We start from the raw sequence: 25,657 nt of genomic DNA on the forward strand, positions 1-25,657 counted from the left end.
GTCAACCGAGAGGTGGAGGGAGAATCCACCAATTTTTGATTGGCCAATCGCCTCCGTATGCACATGGTACTTTTGAAAACGCGGGAAGCTCATTGGCTGTCACGTCTCTTCTCGCATCTATACTCTTCTCTTTTTTCCTCTGCAATTTCATGAGAAGAATAAATGGTTACACGAAATGAAATTATGCAAAATCAATGTAAATAAAGTTTTGTTCAGTTCGTTATTGAGCCGTACTACTTGAAAATAAAAGTTCCGCTATCGAGTTGCATTGGTTGGAAAGGGAATTCTTCTGACCTGTCGTTGAGTTGTGCCACTTGCAGTCGGCTGAATCGAATAGAAGAAAATTTCAAATTATTCTTATTATAATAAAAAACAGAATAAAATTCGAGAGTCAATAGTCGCAGCTAAAGAAAACTTTAAATATATGTATTTTACTTTTTACAAAAACTGCTTATTGTATATAAGACTTAATGCTAGTCGAAAAATGCTAAAGATTATATATACATAAATAATAATAATAATATCTTGTTTTTACGCAATTTTTGTTACAATTTTAGATACAATAATATGCTAAAAAGAGAGCCAAAGAATGAGAAATAGAAAGAGTGAATGAGAGAAAAGTTTAGATGGCGGTACTGTGTTTTTACTAGAAGTACTTCAGTAAGAATTCTTCATTGAGGAAGCTATAGATTATATAAACCCAGTTTTAACATTTCGAACGTCAGATTTCGCGCCTTCGCAGAAGGTTCAACAATTTAGCTGCGCGCCTAATTAAGCGGTTTACAGCTATTCACTGATTTATATACAATTATGGAAGTAAATAATGACTCGGCAACTCCTCAAGATAACAGCACGTAAGAATGCCTTTGTATCAAAAATATTCATTGTCATATGAATATATCCAATTACGAATAGTTGGGCCGTGTACAAATGCACATGATGCACAGTTGAAACATCAAGGAATTGTACAAGTAATAAAATAAAGAAAATATCGCATGTGATGGGAATATTTGCTCTATTTACCAAAATTGACACTGACATCGTTGCAATGCCAAATTTATGTCTAAAATTTTATTAATTCCGAATGTTAACATATCGCGGATAATTATACACGTCGCGTTGTAGAAAATGTTGAAAAATTGTGAATCTAATTCAACGAGAAATATTTCTTGTTCTTGTGTAGGATAACTGTCGCTGATTCAGTATGGAGATTTATTAACAGTCCGATAATTGCGATTTTTTCTGATCTGGAAAATCCTGCAACAGAGCAGATGCTTTGTTCTCTTTTAGAGTCCTTGTTGAAAAGATCGTCCACCTTAACTACTGTGTTGGTTCCACCATTTGTTGGTACAGTGGATGAAACACTGCAACAACAATATGCAGGTACATCTATTTTCTTTTTCTTTTATATCGGAATAATATTGTCATATACATAAATCTATGTTATAAATTTGTCATATTATAAAAAATTTGCATTTTATGGCATAGCAATATTCAGATTTGTTCATGTATTTTCAGCATTTACGACCTGGTTATTCGGCACAATGTTTCACTTGCTATGTGTACCGTCTAGTGATGTGATACTTTCCAACAGTATTGAAGTACAAGCTTGTATGCTCAGAATCTTGTCAAGGCATCACATGATGATGTTTGAGACCATTAGTTTGGAGTATTTAAATATACTTGATGGTATGTAATAATGGACTTAAGAATTAAATGATAGAATTAAGAGTGAAAATAGAAATTTTAGTTATGAATACAGTATGTTTTGTTAATGGAATTGAAATGTTGTATTTTTCACAGAAATTTCAGAGTTTTATTTAAATAGTGAAGAAACGGAGGAAATAACTCTCTCAAAATTTCACACGGAAAAGAATATTATACAAAATTTGGATCTAACGCCATTTCCTGCAACAATTAAATCGTCAAGTGTGCCAGCAGTGCTAACATCTCTATTTAAAGTATCGTTTGTCAAGTTATTCAACCTTCTAATAAGAATATTTCCACCAAAATTTTGGTATTGTTTTGATAATAACGATATTTTTATGGTTTCACAGGTAATTATGAAGACTGGTGTCTCAGCTTGGAATCAAAGAGTATTGTGGGACAAAACTGTCATGATACTTGTTAAATCTTCTCCAGATTTTAAGATTGAAGCGTTGCGTCTCTGTACAGAAATAATGCAATATTGTCTCATTGAAGATCGAGTGAGTAATTGAAACGTGGAAATTAATTTGCATTGTGGTTACATATTAAAATCATTCTTCATTTTTTCAGGACTTGATGATTATAACTACATATAGTCTGGAAATAGTGAAGAGTCTCCCAGCCTGGATTAATTCATTCCACTTGCCTGCGCATTTGTTATCTCAGTTTGCGGAAACATTAACGCGCTTGATACAGTTGTTACCTGTTTCGTTCAAGGTTGTCGAACTGTGTTTTGAAGTCATCAACTTCATCGCTTCCGAATGTTCCGGTTAGTATTTATTTTCTTGATTCATTATTTTTTCTTAATCTCTTTAATTCTGTATGCTCTTCAGTACACGATGTAAAAGCTGAGGCAACAAAGAAATTAATGGAGACAACATGTTGTAAGATTAAGCAGTATTTGATTGTCGAGCCAAAGTCCTGTACCATTTCGGACGCCCAACGATTGTTAGCTTGCTCCGTATGGTGTCCGGTCTGTAATCATTAAAAGCATTCACGTGTCGTATTACTTTACCTTCCACAGTTTAAGTAGCTCGTATTTATATGGGTATATTTATTTTAGGCTGTCATCGACATTTTCATGCAATATGTTCTTTTTGATATTAGACGGGCTGTTGCGCAGAACAAAGTTATTCTTGCTACAGAAATCAGCGAATCGTGGAAATTATTGAGAAAGAAGTTAATGAGCCTTGTGCAGGCTGAAAAGTTTACGGAAGTTCTGCACATTGCTCAAGCCTCGTCCTCGTTGCAATGCTACCTGGAGAAAGAGAGTATCGAAGTGAGACTGTACGAAAACGACTTGAACGTTATGTTAAAGATTCTCATACAAAATTTGAACTCGGAGGGATGCCAGGACGAGCAGATCATTTTCCAAATCTTGATGAATTTCATGGCTCATAATGAATCGAATAAAGTTTTGTTGCAAACAATACTAGCGCTGCCGTTCACGCAAGATTTCAAAGGATCCATGGAAATCAGTCAGAGAATGGTGCAGAGAGCAAAGTCTCTGGATGTTGCAACGATGATACGGTGCCTCGAAACGTTGTGCGCACACGGCAGCGGAAAGGAGAGATTAAAATTATTACGGATGTGTGTATTGAACGGCGAGTCACAAATAGCCGTTACGGCAGTGTTGTAAGTTACACAATAACTTATACGTCTTATTTGCTACTTATTATTTGAAATTACCGATTGATTCTTAATTAATTTTACCGAAATCAGGAACAGTATGTTATTACTGAACGACGCGCATATAAAGTTGAAGGATATTAATCAGTACATTCTAAACGTTGGCTTATCTTCGACGAAAGTGGAAATACACGAGGCTCTTGCCAGGGTATTGGGCCAGATTGCCTGCGTCTCGTCAGGGAAGGCGAAAATCAGGTATTCTTTTAATATCTCTGTAAAATAATCTAAAACACATGAATTAACGATATCAATTTTCAGTAAGTCGCCGAATAGCAGAGAATGGACGATACATTGCGAACACTGCACAGAGAATATCAAACGCAACGTTGAACTCGACGTACGTCGTTATCCTCCAACTGTTTACGATCACGTTTTTAACACGTACCTTAAGCTGCTTACATCGACGAATGATCCCGTACGCTTGAACATCTCCAAAAGCATTCTCTCTCTCTCGAATCATGTAAAATCGTTTAATACGAACGAAGTGGCGAAGAAATGGCTCCCTTATATACACGACAACGACGTCGAGATCCGGTCGAACATTGCGTCGGTGATCGGGCGATTGTTGAGTAATAGGATTTCGATATCGGAGAGCGCCAACGCACATTTGCCAGACACTGTACCAGACGATCTAGACGAATTCGTCGATCTGGTAATTGACGAGATAGCCAATACGCTTGCGACTGCGTTGGGCACCTCCAATTATTCCTTGCACGACACGTTACTCGTCACTGCCAAGAATTTTGTATGGTAAGATATAATAATTATTCCTTTTTTAATATCAACGTTGGAATAGATATTAAGCTTTCATTGTATCAATTTGTTATTAATGTAACAGTTGTTTTTTATTATTACTATAATGAGAATTTTGCACATACAGTGTGCCATTACATTTGACAGAGAGAAGAATCTTGAATGCATTCTTAATCACAATATTACATCCGAATTCATCACCTGTCGCTGTAGCATCCGCTACCGTAGCGTTTCAGGATGTTGCTGACTTCCTGGACATCTCGCCAAAAGTTTTATACGTTCGATATCGAAAGAATTTTCTACAGGTAACTATATTTTATATTGTAAATTATATAAGCGCATTATTAATATAACTTATTGCAGATTATAATGGAACGCGCGGTGAGCAATTACATAAGCTTCTCGTATAATATAGCAACCACTGTACATCGCGTCGCCAAGTGCATTGGCTACGAAGGATCGCGTCAATTACTGCGCAAGGATGGCCATTACGCGATTTGCTTCCTGATTGCCTGCATCGTCGACGAACCGAAAGCACACGAACTTTTCTACGACATAGCCGAACTCATAAGTATGGATGTAAAGCAGATGCTCGAAGAATACTTTCCGGTATGTGCGCAAAATTTGTCCAACATAATTTAATGTAACGTAATTCGACTTGTCATGTGATTCGAAATATTGTTTTTCTTTTCAGTATATTTGCAGCCATGCATTTTTAGGGACGTCTGTACGCGTAACTACTGAGACTCTGAAGCTCGTGATGAAGTTAACAGGATTCAGCCTCGCACAACTTACGAAGCAGTCATTCATGGTAAAGGGATATTGAATTCTTTTTAGTAAATTGTAAGTTTTGTTACATGATATGCATATATGTTTTTTATAATTTTACAGGGTATCTTTGAAGAACTTATGTTACACTTTTACGAGTCCCCTGAGAAAATAGTAGGGTTTTTAGAAATTATTTCGGAATATGATAATAATCAAAAAGGGAACTTTCGCACACAAGAACAAGTTGTGAGTATTTTAGAATATGCAATAACTTATATTATGATTATATTATAATATAATACAATTGTATTGTGATACGCAGGCGTCTTACTTAAATCTACGATTACACGGCATACTGGTGAATTTTGACATAAAACTTGGCCCGAAGTCGGACGAACACACACAGCAATCTGCACTTGCCTCGTTGGCAGTTTTGATCCGTTACATGGGTGCTGCTTATCTAACTCCACTTCGATACAAAATTTTAGCTACGTTACGGACTTCGCTTGGATTTAACAGACCCGGTTTTCCGCGCCTGGTCTGTGACGCGTGGGACGCTTTTATTCACAAGTATGTCAGAGAAATATCAAGCTAATACAATATTTAGAAAAAGAGTCATCATGTTCGAGAAATATCAATTCTCAAAATTTTGCAGTATAACTTTTGAGGATCTAGGACCATTGTTTCCAACGATATGTGTATCACTGATGCAGTTACAGAAAACATTCCCTGAAAGAGTTAACAAAATGTTAGAATTTTTGATCGTTCGAAGTAACGAAGGAGACAACAGTCACATCTCCGAATTATTTTTCATAGATGACATCGAAGTTCCTACTCACATATCTGATATAGTTAAGGCACATATTTTGCAGGCGAAGTAATTACATTTCTAACTTATGCATTTCCTATTGCAGTAATAGTAACAATAATGTACAATTGCATAATAATTTCTTTAATTTCTAAAGGCCTGAAGGATTTAACGTCAATTTAAAGTTATGGTTGAGACGGATCACTCATGAAACTGACGAAGTGCGAGTGAGAGCTTTGAAATATCTGCAGACATTTTTGGAGGAGCATCGTAGTGAGCTTAACAGTATGATATTAAGCGAAACCGACGTCCATCCACTAATTGTTGAAGTATGTATATAGTATTATTACACCAACCTCATGTGTGTGTAGTGTGTACTACATTTATATGGATATTAATTTAATTAATTTAATAAAAATGTTTTAAAGTTGCTAGATATTTTGTTGATTGGATGTCAAGATAAAGATGAATCTATCCGTTTACGTTATGGGGAATGTCTGGGAGAATTGGGAGCGATCGAGCCGAGTCTTCTTCCACGAAGAATCATTTCTAGAGGTTTAATTATATATTTTTATAAATGAATAAGAGATATCAATTTTGTCAATTTTATAAATTTTCCAGATTTAAAAAAAATATCTTTATGTGTTACAGAGGATAGCAACTTTATATCAGACATGAATGAGGAATTCGCGTGTGCACTACTTGTCGAACATGTACGGGCTTTCCAAATGCAAAAGAACAGCCAAAGTATGGATTGTTTTTCTCTCGCAATACAGGTATATAACTTTATTTACACACTTGATGAATATGCGAAAAATTGTCATTTGTATTCAATAATTGACTTTTTGTAACACTAGGAGATATTGAGAGCCTACGACATTTCTCCGCAAGGTCGAAACAGTGAATTGTGGAATAATTTGCCATCTACAATGCAACAGATTATTATTCCCTTTTTAACGTCCCACTATAAAATAGTGACTGTTAGTGACGACAATGAATTTCCACATCCTATTTATGGGTACGTCTGTTTTGAACGAAGAGATGAGCACAAATTTAATTGTTCCGAATTTTTCATGCTAGTATCGCCGTTCATCTTATGCCTTTACAGCTCTGAAGCGGGTTCTTCAGTCGAAAACTGGGCTTACAACTGGCTTTGCAGTATGTCCAGCGCTGTGCGAGATACAACGCTCAATAATGTATTACAGGCGTGCAAATTGGCATTCAAGCGAGATATAAAAACGTTGATCTTTTGTCTGCCGTATATCGTGTGTAAGTTCGAGTTCTGTATTTCAATGATACATGTAAAGAATCTATTTTGTACGCGTTTATATGTCATTTATCTTAGCGTACATAATTGCGAACGACCAAGAAGAGGATTACGTTAAACTCAGAGAAGAAATGCTGGCTGTGATTAACGTTCGAGACAAGCCCGTGTTGGATCCTGTACTTTTGCGTCATCAACCACTTCGGTATGGACAGAGCGTAAAGGCCGATAACAATAGAATCTCCGAGGAAACCAAGCGCACACGCTGCTCGCGAGTGAGTATAAGATTGTCAACAATTTTTATGTGCCGATTTTACATTACTTTTAAACGTTCTTCTTTTCGGCGATCGAAACAGGTGGTCTTTTGCATATTGGATCATTTGCAAAGGTGGCTCAGGGAACAAAGATTAATTCAGGATAGCAGATATGAAGCAATAAAAAGTGTGTATCAGGAAATGAATATTCTTTCAACGTAGTAATATCGTAATCTAATTAATTTGATATTTTTTAGAATTTTGTAGCAGTTTAGACAGCCTGGTAGTGGCGGAAGGTTGCTACCAGTCGCGGGAGTATCATCGGGCATTGATGTACCTGGAACAACATATGGCGTTCAGTAACAAAGGTTTATCAGAATCGATAGAAGGCGGTTTACTCGCTGTACGTAATATTTCATATTTTTCCTATGCAGTAACGTATGCGACGTATTTTAGTAAGACGTATTTTATTATAGAAAATTTATGCGCAACTCGATGAACCCGATGGAGTCTCTGGTATCCTGGTGACCCAAGATCAGTCGCCTACCTTGCAGCAGCTAGTTCTAGCCCACGAAGTTAATGGACAGCTACAAGTATGTTCTACAAAAAAGTTTTATGTAATTGTACTATGAAGCTACTTTTGTTCGATTGAAACAATCCTGAATATTAATTTACAGGATGCAGCTACATGTTACGAAAGATTGGCACAGAAGAAGGACTTGAAACATACGTATCTGCAAGGTATGATCCAGTGTTACGTCGATCTGGATCAACCGTTCACTGCCAAGCACATCACCGAGGGCTTGTTAAGCAATAGGTAATCATATGTACTAAGAATATTTATTATATTGATTAAAAATATATCTGCACAGTTATTTATGAATCTGAACTTCTTTTTGATAGACCAGAACTGGAGCCTCTCATCACCGAACACGAGCTCTTCTGGAGACTCGCTCATTTCTCCCGATTCGAAGAATCTTCGCAAAAGAACATAAAACATGTATTACTAGATGATCTCGTGAAAGGAATCAAGCCAGACTTGCTGTCGCTAAAGAAGAATCTGGTATCACTATTAGAAGATACCTCTCGACCAGGAGCTTATCAACAGAGTTACTCGTATATCATGAAGTGAGAGTTTTGATGATTTATTGCGCTCCCAGAATTATAAGCTTTCAAACTGTATTCGTTGTAAACATGTAATTTTTAGGCTACATATATTGAACGAATTTGACAAGGCAACGTCGATGATGCTGAATAACGCGGAGGACCTTCCAGCGATGCTGGAAGAATGGGAGAACCGTGGTCAGCTGTTGAGGGCGTCTCGTGGCGTAGAGTTTGTCCTGAGTATGCGTAGGGCGATCTTGGATTTAGCTGTACAGTTACAAGGAAAGACTCGCAATACGGAAAACTCCATGCTGAAACAAGAAATTGGTAAAATATGGTTGAAAAGTGCCAAAATTGCTCGAAAGTATGTGTGATTTGATATCTTTTAATATCTTTCTTTCTTGACGTGCTGCAATTTAAATTGGATTTTAAATCGTTTTATTAGAGCCGGCTTGTATCAACGGGCGTATATGCACATCCTGTCGGCTAGCGATTCATGTCCGCCGCAACCATTGTACATAGAACAAGCCCAGTTATACTGGCAGAAAGGTTGCCAGGAAGACGCTTTCACCACTTTAAAGCGTTCCTTTTCGAATTGTTTCCAACCAGTCCAGTATTACAAGCAATTACCCTCCGAACAATGCAACGAAGAAAGGAAGCAGTGCGCAAAGGTCGGTAATGCTAAGAGAATCAAACTATTGACTGCAAATTTTCATTTAAACTTTTACAATTACTTTATATTTGATTCTTTCAGGCAAAACTTCTTTTTGCAAAATATAACGACGAGACTCTCAACATCGATACAGATGGTTGTATTCTCAATTACAAAGAAGCGATAGAAGTTTGGAGAGGATGGGAAAAGAGTTGGCTGTCGTGCGCTCAATATTACGAGAACATCATCGAGAGAATGACCGAGGATGACAAGGATAGAAACAGACGGTACGTTTGCTCCGACGAAGGAATCAATCTGTTTGCGATTGATACTAATCGCTAGAAATCATATATATATGTATCATTTCTAACAAAAAAGTTAATAATAATAATCTTCATTAAAGAGATCTACAAGTGCACATGATGAACTTTTACGGCAAGTCGCTTCAGTACGGTTGTAAGTACATCCACCACTCGATGCCCAAGATGTTGACTACTTGGCTGGACTTGGCCTCCCGCGCTATGGGTACCTCCGATCTAGATCCGGAAATCAGTAGACTCCGTCAGGATCGCGTATCGAAGATGACTCAGATCATGGGTACGTGTATGTGTTGCCTGAATAAAATAGAAGAGATTAATTCGAGCGACTAATCAAGTTTCATGTTCTTGCAGAGGTCTATCATCACAGATTACCGACATTTATGTGGCTGACTGCGTTCAGCCAGCTTGTATCCAGGATCTGTCATCCGTCTCCGCAAGTACAGAACACACTTTGCACGATCCTGGTGAAATTGATCTCGGCGTATCCTCAGCATTGCTTGTGGATGATGGCATCAGTGTTTAACGTATTTATTAATACATTTTTGTTTATATTTTATTTGATTGATCAAGACATGACGTTCCCATCTATTTTGCAGTCCTCGTACCCCACGCGACAGAAACGATGCCAGGAGATCCTAAATAATGCGCAACTGAAAACACCGGAGATGTCCAAGCTTATTAGAGATTTCCACAGACTTTGGGAAAGACTAATTGAATTATCCAACAAAACGATACCAGATGTAAGTCGCACGTTACTCAATCATCATCATCATTTTGTATCTTTAATGTGCACATAAAGATAAAAAATGCCAAAGATTGAAGAATAATGATATGCTGTACTAACAGGGCATGTTGAACACCACGATGAATCATCTGTCAAGAAATTTGCCCAGATTACTCGTGAGTAAAGATTTCAGTCCGATCATGATACCAACGACAAAATTCAGACAGCTACACCTTCCCTCGAAGAATGGTTCAATCGAAGATCACAATCCTTTCTTATTGTGCGTATCGTAATTATTTCGTTCATAATTCCTTTTTCGTAGTAGCAAGCAATATATTTTCTGTCACATTTTAACGTGCAGGAGATGGGTGCACATAGCAAAGATAGAAGAAAACGTGGTAATAATGCCGTCGCTTCAACGACCGCGACGGATCACGTTGAGAGGATCGGACGGGAAACGATATCTCTTTATGTGCAAGCCGAAAGACGACTTGCGTAAAGATTTCAGATTGATGGAATTCAACGACATTGTGAACAAGTATCTTCAAAATGATCCAGAATCGCGACAAAGGAGACTCTATATACGAACATACGTAAGACTCGTCAGTGATATTATTCGAGTTAGAGATCTCTTGATGGAGTATCAATTGTCCTTAATTTGCAGAGCGTTGTGCCATTAAATGAAGAATGTGGTTTAATAGAGTGGGTACCAAATCTCGTGGGTCTTCGACCTACTCTTAATAATCTATACAGGGAAAAAGGCATTGCAGTTCCGCACAAGGAATTTAAAACGATGCTATGTGAGATGGACTGTACATATGGCTATACATTTTATATGTGATCACATGTGATTATAATACGATTATCTTGAAAATTTCGTTTCGGTTTTAGCGTTAAAAGAACATCCGTTAGAAAAGAAGAGGCAAATGTATCTGGAGAAACTATTACCGCGGCATCCGCCCATATTTGGAGACTGGTTTCGCATTATGTTCCCTGATCCATACGGATGGTAAATATGCCAATGAAATATATTATATGCATTTATATTTATATTTCCTTTGTAATTTTCTGTGATTTACCAATTATTTAACAAGGTACGAAGCTCGTACGGCATACATTAGAACCACTGCCGTCATGTCCATGGTGGGATACATACTTGGGCTTGGAGATCGTCACGGGGAGAACATACTGTTCGATTCCAAGTGCGGAGATTGCGTACACGTTGATTTTAACTGCTTGTTCAACAGAGTAAGTAGATCCCACATATATTAGAAATTCGAAAAGTTAATATATTTGTTTTAAAATCATAAATTTTCCATATTTTTTTTATTGGCACACATGTGTTAAAAAATTGTGACGATTCTGATCAAGTATTGTGCGCTGTAATTTTTAGGGTGAACTTTTCGATTGGCCCGAACGTGTACCGTTCCGTTTGACGCACAACATGGTGGATGCCATGGGTCCGCTAAAAATTGAGGGACCATTCAGACGCGCCTGCCAAATTACTATGCGAGTACTTCGGCAGGAATCGAGCACACTATTGAGCGTCCTGACGCCCTTCGTCTACGATCCACTCGTCAGTTGGAATAAGAATCAACTCGGTGAAGCGGCTGAAAAAACGAACGAAAAAGTACAACTAATACGTACAGAATACTGCAAAGAAAAATAAAAACGTAACCGTTATCAATTTAATTTTGTCTTAGGCTGTGGAACACATAAAGAACATCGAGCAACGGTTGAAAGGTTTGATTCGATATCCCGGAAGGAAAGCTGAAAATATCGCGTTGCATCTTAGCGTCGAGGGACAGACTAATCATTTGATTTTGGAGGCGACAAGCGTGGATAATCTGTGCCAGATGTATTGCGGCTGGGGCGCATTTTTGTAACGATGTTTTATCAGGTAAAGAGATCGGAGGATTCCTTTCTCAGTCACACATACGATTTTATTCGACCGTGACTAAATCAGTCTTTTTTTTTTTTTAATCTGAATTGAAACTTCGTAGTAACATGAAGTAAGAGACCGCGGTACTCAATACCTGTAAATAAAAAAAAACAATCAGATATCTCTTTTTAGTTTGTAGGAATTCTGTGTTTTTAATAAATTTACAACACAGTGAATCGATATTTTCTTACTGCGTTGAAATTTTCCAAATGCATCACGTAAAACTTTCCTGCGGTGATTTTACTGGACTTCTGACTGCGTAACATGAGCAAACATACTTCGATTTTAAATAAAACCGGTAGCTCGTACCAATCAATTGTATATAAAGTTCGACTGATTGTGGAACTCTGCGATGTGAAAAGTCGATACATAATATATCGATTTTTATATACTTTTCCTCTCTTATTCATTAATTTTTTGGCTTTACTACTGTCACATACCTCGTCTATTAGGGCATCACCAGGAATACAAAAGAGCAGCAATTGAAAAAGTGCCATTAATAAATATGAAAAGTATTTAATCAATTTGGAGATTGCATTTGCAGTTATATGTGCATCTGTAATTTGAAAGCCTACTAAGCAGATTATAAGACTGCTAGCTAGTGTTTGCAGAAACAGCATTGGACTGAAAATAGTCTCCATGTAATCGCAAAACCTAAATATGATAAATGCGATATTTTTATCCCACGGTTGTACGTGCCAGAATAACGTAAATGTCGAACTGTGTAAAAAGATTATTACCAAAGAATTGTATAATGATGTTTAATGGTACTTATTATTTGCAATTTAATTTTCCGCACAATGTTTAATTCGTTGTGTGCTTGTAGCATCTAAATAAAAAAGGAAATCTGTTACTTGACGTGATAATTGTAATAGGACGATACGAAATAATCCGAGAAACTCGTAAAGTGAATACTAACGTGGCCAATTTCACCGTTAATATGCTCTATTTTTCCTTGAAGAACTCTAAAATGACCACATGTGTGAAACAGTGCTGTTGCTATTAAAGTATCAGTCCCCAATATAATAAGGCCACACAAGCTCGTTGCTAGCATTTGCGAGAAATAGACAATCTAAACTCAATTAAACAGAACATACACAAATATATACAAATACATAGAAATAATATTTTCAATAGTTTCGATAAGTCAGAAAGAAGATTTTTACCTCATACATTGGAAAATTGTAATAGGATTCAGGATACAAGGCTACAAATGGAAAATTGTTTGTACTATTATCGCTAGTACCTTTGATTGTAGTGACAACGCTTTCAAAAATGGGTAGACTAAAGAAAAACAGTAAAGAGTTGCATATTAAAAATAAATATCCTTTAGTAAATAAGTGTCCTTTTCTCACGTATCTGCAAATGAGCATCAAATGATGTAACGTAATTGTCAGATATTCTCAATTTAGCAAAGAGTTACTTTACATAGCATATACATTCTCATGTTTTGAGATGTGTGCCGTCATAACGTCCCAATAATCTGTAAACATGTAATCTATAAAAGAATCCATCTTCCTTCTATTGCTTATCCAAACTAGCGATTTTAAAATGGCAAGCAAGATAGTGAGCAGTACTGAACTGAAAGAAAACGAATCGAATAAAATTTTGCGAAAAATTTCTTCCTCGGAATCAGATCGCAAAAATGTAACGTTTAAGATTCAGTTTTGCACGTCAATGACGAAAATTCGTGGTACATACCTTGTCTCCAGCACAACAGCCAAATCTCGCCAATTCTGATAAATTTGCACTGCCTGTGGTATAACGATCGTGAACATACACACGCAACACACGATGTATCTCGCAATATTCGTCGGATACAAACCGACGAACTTTAAAACTCTTTTATTGATAAATACATAATCATCAATATTCATTTTATTTTCGTTAGAAGAATATGCAATTCGAAATTTTGAAGCTTTGAAGGAAGGAAGCATTTGCGAGCTCTTTATATCTATCTACGTTAATTAATATTGACAGGAACACTAACTAGAGGGTTCGACAAACAAATATTATAAATATTTCGTTATTTGAAAACGCATTATCGGTTTTCAGCAGTTTGCTATTTTTTCAACCCAGTTCTCTTAATTGATTTATCCTACGGTAATTAGCAGACATTTACTGATTAGCATCGAGTCGGTTAATAGACTTACAGACTTAAAGTATTTGTATTAAAGAGCCTTCCAGAGGCGCAAAACACGAAAGATAGATGTTATAAATACTTTGCCTCTGTTAATTAATATTTAAGACTGTAATGACAGTCAATTTCCTAGATCAATGTCTTTCATTATGAAGGCACAAAGACAAACTGCGTTTTATGATCTTCCCCTTAGCATACCTTTTTATTTATGCAGTTCGACATCACCTGCTTCTTGAAGTCAACTACTAATTAAGATATTTTAGGGGACAAATGGTTTCCTTTGTATTTTTCTTATACCTTTTTATTATTTCAATGCAAAATGCATGTACGTGTCATAGAAGAAAAATTGCATTTCCTAGCTGAATGTATACTTTATCTCGCTACTGTGCGACACTTGCCATAGTGTTATTGGACAGTAATGTTCATGAGTGCGATGAATGCGATAAATGTATTGACAGTGAAACTAAAAGCACACAGTGCAGAGAAATGAACGAGATCAAAGGAACAGACAAGAGAAAGAATTAAAGGAATTTCAAAGACAGAGTTTCAAAGATACAGCCTGTCACGGTAAGTTTTTATATCTTTATAAAAAATCTTATTACAATTTACAAAAATTTCGTCATGCACGGAGAACATTGATAGTAAAGATGAAATTCTTTCGTTTAGTAGTTGCACTATTTATAATATTTTGAACAATACGTAATATGTCATATTTGTTTGGATAAAATATATTTATTCAAATATATATGTATATATCGAATGTGAGCAGCTGTGATTCCCCATTACCATTACAAGTGTTCATCATCATCATGGCATAATATTATCAAAATCGTTTTATTAAAAAGAAGTCTGGTTCTATATTCTTATAGTATCAAGCAGTGCACGACGTCATCGATTCTTTTATTCGCAAAATTGTACTCGTTCCTTGCGTTTGTACAGACGTTTGTACAGACACTGACACCAACGTGACTCGACGGAAAAATGGAGGAAAGGGACACACAACGAACTATTAACGATTTAAGGACATTTCCTTTCTACTTGACTTTTCCCGCTTTCTTCGTATTCCTGGCTGGAGATCCACATCTGTTGGAAAGTGCCGATCGATGCCAATATCGAGCCGCCTATCCAAGCGCCAAATCTCCTCTCCGCACAACCGTTCGCGCTGATCAATTTGAGACGCATACTGGATGGTATTCTCATGGATAAATCTCTATTCAAACGTTCCGGGAATCCCTGCAAGCATGATTCGTTAGTACATACGAAAACGATTGCTCGATTAAACGCGATGATGGGAGCCATCGTACTTGGATGAATGAGTTGCCGCCAGTTACAACGACGCTGCCATAAAGCGCCGGTCGCACATCCACGTCGCACATGCCAACACTAGTTGTGACAATGTGGCCCACGCCCAACATAGTATTTCCGACCATTCCTCCCCGCATTTGCACCATACTAGGATCGAACAACGCTTCCGGCATTCGAAATCTCTCGCTTCCAAACTCCTTAAAACGTGTTCCTCGATTATGCTAGATTCAAGTTTGAGGATTACGTAACGTTGCTTGAAATCTGTACATACCTGATGATATCCAGTGGGAAATTCATACTGAACCGCAGGTATCGTCGAAACAATCTTCTCGTCATATGGCGTTTCGGACACCTGAAGAATCGTGGCTTGGAAATCTTGAATTATCTTCTTTACCATGTAATTGTGCCAAGATTTGGTGACTTCTGGTAGCCCTTTCTTCTTGATCCATCGTGGTTTGTCGTGATCTTTGACTACCTCTTTGCTGCCCACCATGTAAGGAGGCGATAAATCGATATCATTATCCTGCAATTATTCAAGTAGATAACGAGAGAACATATAGGAATTATATATAGACAAGCTACAGATTTGGACAATTTGATGGCTCTACACATTCTCTGCGTACCTGTAAGAACTGTCTACATTGCATGCTTATGTAATCTCCGCCAAGAGGAGATTTGACAATGGCCTGTGTTAATACGAATCCATCCTGCACTGGCACCGCGGATGTATGCGTCGCTCCACTGTCCACTACAATGCCAGTCGCTCTGCCATTCGCAAATGCAGCCAAGACTGCATTTTTCACGAGGAAGTAAGCTGGCACGTTGTACTTCTCGAACATCAGCTCGGTCAACTTTTCTCTCTTACTGCGTATGTTCCATGGTGATTCGGAGAATAACACAGGATGGTATTCGGCATCGGATTGAATTATCTTTGAGTAAGTGTAATCTAGAACCTAACGGACACACATATAGACAATTATTAACATAAAAACCTTGATAATATATTCATCACATCTAAAATTCACATTGTACAATTTGTTGATAATGTTATTCAACTCGTACATTACCTTTTCGAAATGATCCCAGTCTTCGATCATGCCATCCTTCATGTAACTCGCAATCTCCATATTTTTACGTGGAACATGAAGAATTGTAGTATCAATGTAGTATTTGGACCCACTTTGTGTGATATTGTTATCAGGCTTTTTGTCGTCAATATCCATGTGGTCAACTTTGGCAGCTGTGCCATTGGCATCTTCCCCTATACCAACGACGGCTGGGATCTCTGCCTTTGGCGTGTCCTCCTGGGCGTAGCCCACTCTTAGGGAATGATGACCCAAGTCAAACACCAGTGCTCCTATCTCGTCCCCACCGTATAGCATACCTCCAGACATCTTGGCAAATTGTCAATATGGGATATCTGCATAAACAGCTCTTATAAATATTGCAAGTTTACGTATTACAATATTCGCGATATTATCTTGACAATTTCTGATTAGCGGCACTGATGGTATGCCATTGCACGTCATTGCTAATGCGGTCTCTAAACTTCCGCGATCCAAGTTGTACTTTGCGCTCACTTTAATATTTCAGTAACTAATATAACGCACAACACAATCTACAGATATCGCTATATTTATATCAAGACAAATATATTTTCTGAAGCGGCACAAGAACACGAAACGCGGTATCCTATGTCAAATTTGACTTAAAACTGCAAAGGGATTAAGTATCTCAGTATTCTCACATCCAAAAAATTCACTCGTTCACCTTATTTTTATTGAAGAAATAATTGAATGAGACGGTAAAATTTCCGTCTATTGATGACTACATGAAAATTTATTTTTGTAATTCTTTACGGTATATGTGCGACCATAACCTTGTCTGGCAGAACGCTTCCTATTTCCCATCGAAGAAAATTAGTTCCAAAAAATTCCGCTACGAGCTCCACTGTCTTCGCTCCAAAATTGAGGTAGTAGTACAACTCAACGATATTGCAGCCAGTTTTCAATTTCTAATTTCAACGGCGAATTGAAGAACCTTTTTATTTGTTAATAATATTGTTCAATAGACAAGGTTTTATTCTTAGATGATATAATTTCACGGTTGATCGGAAGAAGTGTAGCACGATAGTAAGCTAACAGGATCCTGCATTACTCTCTGTTATATATATGTATATATAACAGTGCATATAACAACTATACAGGTATATACAAACAAACAAAAGTATGGCAGGTGTCAGAAGATTCGGAGAGAATGACTGAAAACGTAGAGCGTTTTGAAATAATTTCGTTTTAGCCAGGAAATAAAATGTCTTTGAATGCCGGCAAATCGCCGCGAGTGGAAGACGTAAGTTGCTCACGCTGATATTCATTTGCAAGGCTGTACGCTTAACCTAAATCCCTTCTTATATATTCTGCTGATTCTGTACAATTTGCTCAATTGTTTGTAAATCTTGCTCACAAGAGAAATTAAATAATAACTTTCTTGCATTATGTTTCTTTCAGTTAATTTCTATAGAAGATGACACTTTGGGATCCTCCATAAGCCTAAGTGTTGGGGAGAACTCAATACGTATCAAAGCAAAACCGAAACCTATCAAAGAAAAAGAAGAATTATCAGTTGATAAGAAGGACGTGCAACATAAATGGTGGTTGAAGAGACCTGAGACACAACTGGAGGTGTTAAGTGCCAAGAATACGGAAGCAAAGATGAAACATTCCCCTACACCTACATCGGACGTGAGCTCTTCTATGAAAGAGTTTCTCGAGAAGGAGAAAATGTGCAAAGTAATTGAATCATTTAATGTCGATGTGATAAAACATTTTCTTCATGGAATAACTTGAGACGTAGCAGTCTTTCTTTAATTCAGTATTGTTTCTAATGTGTCACTCTGCATGATTTTTAGGCAACGAAAAGTGAAGGAGAAGTGAAAGACAAAGATGACACTTTGTGCGATATACTTGCATCTGCAGCTTTTGATAAATATCCATCAGACTTTGAAAGTAAGTTTTTCTAGAATTTTACAAGACAGTATTCGCTAACAGTATTTGCTAACATGCTTATGATTTGTACAGATGCAACTGATGAAGATATCGGCAGTATACTGGAGGAAATGAGCAAAATTGCTGGTGCGTTGAGTCCTAATCCAGGTCCCGAACATACCAAGTCCAGTGGTTCCAGTAAGAATCCCACTGAAGAGGAAAAGTCTGTGGAAGAATTATTGGAAGAGGCTGAGAAACTAGTGAGAAAAAATAGCAGTACTCTGTCAAAGAGCACGTCAAAATCCAATACCCTAATACCAGAAAATAATCTGGATGAGAGTATGAGTAGAGTTAGGCAGCTGGAAGCCGACATTTTCCAGTTGATAGAAGAAGAAGTGCATAAAGAAACCGAAAAAATAAAGAGAAGTCCGAAAAATGAGAAGAAACGGGAAAATAGTCCTGGGTTTGAAATCGTTTACGAGAGTCTGAGTAGTTTAAGACCGCCAAGGTCACTGGAACTCCAAAGGAGAAAGTTTGAAGAACAGAAAGTTGAAATATCGAGCAGTTCCGACTTGGACGATCCGATTGAGAGACATTCCAAGTCCGAGGAATTAAAAAGCACAAAAAAGATCGAAATGGAGAAAGAGAATCTGCAGAAAGAAATCACGGACGTGGACAAGGACTTCTTTGAGGATTTGTTGAGAAGATCCAAGGAGAAGATGGAAGGCGGGATGTCCCAGAGTTCCAGTTTCGGACAGGAAGACTTTTCGCATTTCCTGAAGCTGCTTCAGGGACAGAACACGGACAGAAAGGAGCCAGAATCAAAAGAACCCAATACGATGTACGATCTTTTTCTCAAGTCCACTAACGGTGAAATGATGTCGACTGCTGCAGGTCAGCTGTTAATTAGCGGGAAAACTCCGGAGTTCCCTGAGAAAGAATTTTCTGAAATTCTAGGAAAGGAACTACCGAGTTGCAACGCACACGTGGAACATGAAATCAATGAGAGTGATTCTAGCATGAGTGAGGAACAATCTAAACGAGCACCGAATTCTCCATCAACCGGAGTGACATTCTTGAAAAATTCTAGCAACGAATCTAAAAAATCTGCATCAAAAAATACAGAGAGCAATAAAAACGTAGCAGAAAGCAATAAGAAGATAGTTAATTCTGAGGGTGAATTGTATACGGTAGGACTGACACCAAGATTAGAGTTGTTCGCGGATGCAATACCTAAACTTATAGCTGAGAGATTATTGAGCGAACACGGTGGGAAAGAGAACGTGGAGAAGGAAGATGTGATGCGAAAAGAACCTACATGTCCAGAAGCGCAGGCTGACGTGCAGACAGACAATTTACACGGTACTAAAGCATTGAAAACTTCTAAGACGAGTCACCAGGAGACTGATGGTCACAGCACCTCGAGAAAAGCAATAGATGTACCTAAAGCCGATCGCATTGTTAGCGCACCAGGCAATAGGCAATTGAAGAAAGAAATCAGATTTTGTAAGTCCAAGAGTTACGATCAGATATGCCAGCCTCCTCTGAAAACTTCCCTCGAACATATCAGAACTAACAAAGCACCGGACATTTCCAAAAAGCTTGCAAATAAAAAATCGCTAATGGTAAAACCAAAAGTGCAATCCCACGTGATATCCAAAGCTATATCGAAGCCTAACGCGCCGTTAAAACCAAAAATGGATCCCGCTAAAACTGGATCGACATCCAGTCTGCCGGCTACGTGCAAAGGATATCAAGTACAATCGCCCGACAGTTATAGGAAAAACTTAATGGCTGGCGGAGATACGAAGCAGAATCTAGTGAAACGCGACTGGGAAATGTTATGTCGAGAAGAGAGACATAAAAATGCACTCTTAAAGCAACAGCTAGAAGCTGAGGCGAAATTGTACAAAAGCCAGATCGCGGACATGCGTGCGTCCTTCGAGGGAGAATTGTTTGCCTTGAAGAAACAGAATATAATTTTGAAAGCGAGAGTCGACGAGCTCTCTCTGAACGAGAGGCACGCGGAAGCTAATACGAAAAATGACACGAAAGTCGCTCTTCTTGAACAGGAATTGGAGAAGCAAGAAAATTTGATCCGCGCTTACGAGACCGAGAACAAGAAACTGATGCAAGACACGAAACGCATGCAGGAGGAATTGAAGAATCTCCAGTCCAAGCAGAAGAACACCATTTCGGAAACGAACGACGTTCAACAGCTCGCCGATCGGATGAAAGACCTTCAAGAGGAAACGTTAAAGTTGAATCTCGAAGTATCCGAATTGAAGGAGAAGAATGCCGACTGCTTGCTGAAGAACGATGACTTGACACAACAGAATAGCTTACTCACAGACGAACTGGATATGTTTAAGGAGCAGTTGAGAGCGAAGAACAACTTTATCACGGATCGGCTGCAGGTGATGACCACTGCAGAGTTGGAACTGAAGAAGCAAATGGAGGATCAGGATATCAAATTGAGCTCAAAGTCAGAGCAGCTGCGAGTGACGAAACAAGAGCTAGAAAAGCTTCAGCAAAGCGTGCTACCCTTAGAGAAGGAGTTGTTGGAGTTACGAGTCAAGGATGGCAACCTTCAGGAGAAATTGCGAGTAAGCAAGAGTCATGTCGAGCGCGAGAAGCTGCTCACGCAGAAGCTGAAAGATCAAGTCATCCTGGACAACAAGAAGATGATGGATCTGAACAGGCAGGTGCGCGAACTGGAGCGTATACTCAAGAGGAAAAATCCCGATTCGGTTTCAGCTTTGATACTCACTGCCAATTCGGAGCACAACAAGATCGGTTCCGAGAAGGTGAAACTTCTGGAGGAGAGAATAGTAAGTCTCGAGAATGAGATCAAGGCCAAAGAGGATATCGCGCAACGAAATTTGGCTGAGTTGCAGAAGAAGTTTACCGATATGAAACAGAAGTACACGATGCAGGTGACGGAATTAGAAGCGAAACTATTGGAGACCTCCATAAAGGAGCACAAGCTGTTCAATGACATGTTCACACAGACGACAGTCAAATACGTCGAGAGCAAGAGCGTGGAAACTAACAAGAAAGATGATAAAGCTTCATCAGTGGAAGATAAGAAGGATCAGAAGACGCTAAAAGTCGGATTGAAGTCCCAAAATCCGAAGGAAGACGCGCATCTCATGGCTACCATAAGAGGTTTGAAATTGGAGATAGCGAACAAGGATAAAGTCGTCTCGAAGATGACCAAGGAATATCAGGAGCTTCAGAAGACGAACAGGAGGCTGCAAAAAGAGAGAGAGAAGTTGCTGAACGATAGGAAGAGCTTCAGGAGTATGGAGTTTGATAAAGTGCTGCGGGGGACGAAGAACGGCGAGGGGAACGATCAGAATTCGAATGTGTATCAGAACGGTCATGTCGCCGATTCTCAGAAACTGTCGTCATCGACGACGAAGCTGTATGATCCGATGCAGTACACGGAGAATGGCAAGAACGGTATCATCAAGAAACTGGCTAACGAGAACGATATCTTGAAGGAGGAGCTGAGCAAAATGAACAAGGACTTTATGGCGCTGAAGAGCAAGAGGTTGCACGACTTGAACCTGTTGCAGGAGGAACACGAACGGGAGATGGCCACCCTTGTGAAGGAATACAGCGTCAAGTTCGGAGACTCTAAGGTGGTAAAATTACAGGTTTGTGATGCTGTGCGAGCGTTTGGCTTGTATATTATTTTGTTTGCTTTTTATCATCCGAAGGCATTCGAATAAACTGCACCTTTGCTTCGCTTCACTGTAATTAATTTATCGTGACTGAGAATTATCGAAATACTAAAGTTTTTATCATCAACAGGGTCAGATTAATACTCAGGGAGCAATCATATCGCACTTGAAGGAGCAAGTCGAGAAGTTCCGGGACTACAAAGAGCAGGTCGTGATGCTGAAGGCCGAGAGGGAACACTTGGAAAACAAAGTAAAGACGCTGAATGAGAAAGTCAAGTACCTAACAACGCCGGTACGTGAAAAGTCGTGACGGCTTTTGAGGCATGGCACTCGACACGGTATTTATTTCTATTCTAGGGAACGGAACAGCTGCAGCTGCTGCAAGACAAGATCACGATCCTCCAGCAGCGGCACGAAAGTCGAGAGATGACCCTGCAAACGTTGGTCCGCGACTTGTTGAGGAATCGTACGCAGTGCAAGGACTGCAAGAACGAAAAAGGCAAGAATCGGCAGCTTTGCTACTTCCGGCAGGAGCTCGATCACATTCTAGGGATGCTCCAGGAGATCGCTAATGTCCATTGATATCGCTGAATCGGGAGTTTCCGTCCTTCGAGCACAATTGGACGATTCTCGATTCATCATCGAACATTGTGATAATTTTTGCAGGCGTATGTAAGACTCGCGATACAACTTAGATAATTTGAGAGAGGTATTACTTTAGATACCGCGTGTAGCGCATAATATCGCGTTCGTTTGCGATGCTTAGTCAATACGTTTGGTCGATACCTTCATCGGTTCTTCCAGGATCGGCGAGGATTATCATTGCAATCTTATACGCGCAGTCTTCTTTCTTGCGTCCATGACACCGTTCGTTTCGCGAGTTCGTGTCTATCAACGTCGAATTTTCACAGATTACTTGGTAGATGCGAATCACTGCCAAAGAAAGGAACGCTACCGTAAACTAGCGATAGCGCACATAACGGCGAACGAACGTGTAGTTAAATTGCAGATTCTTCCCGATCTCTCTCCATTGCCAATTCTCTTGCCGCGCGCATACTCACGATACTCTGCAGCGCTGTTAGATCAGTCTATTTTAAAGTGAATCAAGAATTAATTTTTAAAAATATCGCGTACCTAGAATAGTTAATCTTATTTATTTATTTATTGTAATTTTTATTGACAAGTTGATCTCTTTTTTTTAATCAATCTTATTACGATTTGTTTTATAATGAATTATCTGGCACGACAATTGGAGCAGAGGGAGAAAGTATAGTAGGCGAATAGGACTTTCGTAAAGAATTTCTCTTCCGAAATTAAACGATATCTAGTTTTTATATCTAAATTTTTCGAAACTTTGCTGTATATAGATGTTATAAGATAAACCGCTGTATTTAGTTCGGGATATTCCGTCGATTTATTCGCAATCAACGAAGTTGAGCCTACTTCGAGCGCTCGACTGTATCATGTGTATCGTATTATTATAAGTAATTCTATTACTGTTGCCAAGCCTAGCTGGTAATTTAATGATCTCGTCAAATGTAGCCATGTCTGTATGCGCTCATAATAAACGCAAGCACAAATTGATGTGGCCAAGGCTTGAGGATGATAATCAATTAGCGCAAAATGCCTATCTTTCGTATTTCAATTTCATCAAAGTCTGTCGATTCTCACGAGGCAATCTTCTTCAAACTCGGTTACGTCGGATCAACAATCACATCCTTTTTCTAAATAGATTTAAGCTCGACACATGTACAAAATCTATAATTATATCTTTAATCTTTTCGTCTACTTCGTTTAATTCAATACTTTTTCCCGTAATGAAATCTTTCCCTTTCCTGATTAATATCTTTTATTTTTATAGTTTTCTCGTCACATTTCAGTCTCTCTTTCCTTTCTAAAATATTACTGATTACATTTCCATAAATTATTAAATATCGACAAAAAGACATTATAATTGCAATACATGAGACGCTCCTTTTCGACAAAGAAAATATATGCATGTTATGACAACAAATCTATTACTTTTGCTTTTAAAAATAAAATACTAACCGTTATAAGAAATCAAAGAACGTAATAAAAGTGCTCACAATATTCCTAATTATGTTCGTATTAATTATTAATGTCGCGCATAATTAAGTGGAATGTGAAAAGATTACGTTTACTCTATGTGAATTGGCACAGCTGAGCTCGAAAATCTTGAAAATGGACAGATCAGGAGCAAAGTTGCATGATGAGCGAGGAGATGACAGTTAAGTTAAACTGTCGGTAACTGTAGTATTATCGACTTACCTATATTAAGTCGATAATGGTAGTGTGTATTACCGACTGGTCGATGTCGGTAATTAATACAATCGGTATTACCAACAATCTTAAAGACATAGTGCCACTTCCTTGCACAACATGTTACTCTAATCCAAATCCGTCAATTTTCTAGATTCTCGACGACTCAAGCCGCATGACCAGCATAGTACAAAACGTAACCTTTTACCACTTAAATGTACGCTACATTAATAATTAATAGGAACATAATTAGGAATATTATGTGCACTTTTGTTGCATTTTATGATTTTTAAAACCTGATTCTTTCTTTTTAAGTAATGAATTTTATCAGTAAAACATATATATTTTCCTTCTTGAAGATGAGCGATTCGCATAGTGCAATCGTCACATCTTTCTTGTAATAGATTAACAGTTAATATAAACGTAATTATAAATATTCTATGCACTTTTATAGCATTTAATAGTTTTTGAGACTTAAATCTTTATTCTTTAAATCAAAATATAGAATACACGTAATTATTACATTTCTTTAGCAATAGATTAATATTCAATAAGAATATATATTTGTAATATTTAACACATTTTCTTATAGCAACGTATATTTATTATCTAATCATAAAATGCAATAAGAATTCATACAACTTTATATTTCCATTAATATTAATTATATCAATAACAAAAATATGATAATGATTCTATGCGGACGTTCATGGAATATGACAAAAATATTTATGTTTTATTTATAAAATGTAACAATTTTAATGGGATGCCTTAAACGTCTACAGAATATTTATTATAATTATATTAACAATTTATTAACTGTTTGAATAACCTAAATGAACACACTGCATTTTTTTCGTTTTGCATACAAGTATTATAACTCAAATCTATCCGTTCGATCATTTAGCAACGTGTCGGGAAACAAAAAGATCTCTCTAAAGAACCAGCAATACGTGTTTATTAATAAAAAGATTATATTACGTGGTACGCTCATCATTAGAGAGCAAAATATGTATATCTTACTAATAAAATGCATTAATTTTACATTTCGGAACGAAGAATTAAATCTATAGCGTCATAAAATGCAATAAAAGTGCACCATATATTTGTAATTTGTTTCAATTAATGATTAATCTAACGTACAAGCAAGTAGAATGAGAAAGGTTATGTTTTGTACTATGCGTATCACACGCTGGTCGTCGAAAATCTTGAAAATTGACGGATTTGGATTAGAATAACATGTTATGCAAGGAAGTGGCACGAATCTTCCCAAT

General features: G+C 37.8%; 4 protein-coding genes across 12 annotated transcripts; 2 read left to right on the top strand and 2 right to left on the bottom strand.

Moving 5' to 3' along the window:
- Nucleotides 1–500: 500 nt before the first annotated feature.
- On the top strand, nt 501–12,165 carry LOC105274972 (serine/threonine-protein kinase ATR). Of its 3 annotated transcripts, XM_011331499.3 has the most exons (40): nt 502–854; nt 1,184–1,383; nt 1,519–1,689; nt 1,804–1,961; nt 2,058–2,207; nt 2,278–2,476; nt 2,541–2,680; nt 2,771–3,342; nt 3,430–3,591; nt 3,655–4,146; nt 4,277–4,454; nt 4,513–4,758; nt 4,844–4,960; nt 5,041–5,163; nt 5,240–5,487; nt 5,573–5,794; nt 5,883–6,054; nt 6,154–6,280; nt 6,377–6,501; nt 6,583–6,743; nt 6,834–6,994; nt 7,071–7,264; nt 7,346–7,430; nt 7,501–7,646; nt 7,720–7,836; nt 7,921–8,060; nt 8,147–8,371; nt 8,451–8,711; nt 8,793–9,018; nt 9,102–9,286; nt 9,403–9,596; nt 9,671–9,843; nt 9,916–10,059; nt 10,166–10,323; nt 10,405–10,636; nt 10,708–10,855; nt 10,935–11,052; nt 11,138–11,291; nt 11,437–11,673; nt 11,747–11,929. In XM_011331499.3, the coding sequence occupies exons 1-40, from the start codon at nt 811–813 to the stop codon at nt 11,927–11,929; spliced, it is 7,488 nt and encodes a 2,495-aa protein (XP_011329801.1). In that variant the 5' UTR covers nt 502–810. The 3 variants fall into 3 exon arrangements, with proteins under 3 accessions (XP_011329800.1, XP_011329801.1, XP_011329799.1); XM_011331498.3 differs by having other exon boundaries at nt 501–854; nt 1,804–2,207; nt 10,708–10,843; nt 11,747–12,165; XM_011331497.3 differs by having other exon boundaries at nt 1,804–2,207; nt 11,747–12,165.
- On the bottom strand, nt 12,012–14,297 carry LOC105274971 (odorant receptor 13a). 4 transcript variants are annotated; one of them, XM_011331496.3, is made up of 8 exons: nt 13,687–14,297; nt 13,414–13,566; nt 13,152–13,344; nt 12,905–13,057; nt 12,726–12,814; nt 12,426–12,639; nt 12,177–12,332; nt 12,012–12,079 (listed from the first exon to the last, which is right to left on the bottom strand). In XM_011331496.3, the coding sequence occupies exons 1-8, from the start codon at nt 13,920–13,922 to the stop codon at nt 12,023–12,025; spliced, it is 1,251 nt and encodes a 416-aa protein (XP_011329798.1). In that variant the 5' UTR covers nt 13,923–14,297; the 3' UTR covers nt 12,012–12,022. The 4 variants fall into 4 exon arrangements, with proteins under 4 accessions (XP_011329798.1, XP_019885814.1, XP_019885813.1 ...); XM_020030255.2 differs by having other exon boundaries at nt 12,177–12,639; nt 12,905–13,032; nt 13,232–13,344; XM_020030254.2 differs by having other exon boundaries at nt 12,177–12,609.
- Nucleotides 14,298–14,669: 372 nt separating this feature from the next.
- On the bottom strand, nt 14,670–17,344 carry LOC105274970 (actin-like protein 6B). Of its 3 annotated transcripts, none has more exons than XM_011331491.3 (6): nt 17,201–17,344; nt 16,498–16,850; nt 16,054–16,383; nt 15,702–15,953; nt 15,430–15,627; nt 14,670–15,358 (listed from the first exon to the last, which is right to left on the bottom strand). In XM_011331491.3, the coding sequence occupies exons 2-6, from the start codon at nt 16,822–16,824 to the stop codon at nt 15,143–15,145; spliced, it is 1,323 nt and encodes a 440-aa protein (XP_011329793.1). In that variant the 5' UTR covers nt 16,825–16,850; nt 17,201–17,344; the 3' UTR covers nt 14,670–15,142. The 3 variants fall into 3 exon arrangements, with proteins under 3 accessions (XP_011329793.1, XP_011329796.1, XP_011329795.1); XM_011331494.3 differs by having other exon boundaries at nt 17,310–17,333; XM_011331493.3 differs by having other exon boundaries at nt 17,178–17,310.
- A 113-nt stretch (nt 17,345–17,457) lies between these two features.
- Nucleotides 17,458–23,891, top strand: LOC105274969 (centrosomal protein of 162 kDa). Of its 2 annotated transcripts, none has more exons than XM_011331489.2 (6): nt 17,458–17,779; nt 17,938–18,219; nt 18,339–18,435; nt 18,508–22,076; nt 22,234–22,395; nt 22,461–23,891. In XM_011331489.2, the coding sequence occupies exons 1-6, from the start codon at nt 17,741–17,743 to the stop codon at nt 22,683–22,685; spliced, it is 4,374 nt and encodes a 1,457-aa protein (XP_011329791.1). In that variant the 5' UTR covers nt 17,458–17,740; the 3' UTR covers nt 22,686–23,891. The 2 variants fall into 2 exon arrangements, with proteins under 2 accessions (XP_011329791.1, XP_011329792.1); XM_011331490.2 differs by having other exon boundaries at nt 18,508–22,061.
- The last annotated feature ends 1,766 nt before the right edge of the window (nt 23,892–25,657 follow it).

The sequence above is a fragment of the Ooceraea biroi genome, chromosome 1 (assembly GCF_003672135.1).
Source record: "Ooceraea biroi isolate clonal line C1 chromosome 1, Obir_v5.4, whole genome shotgun sequence".
NCBI classification, from domain to species: Eukaryota; Metazoa; Arthropoda; class Insecta; order Hymenoptera; family Formicidae; genus Ooceraea; species Ooceraea biroi.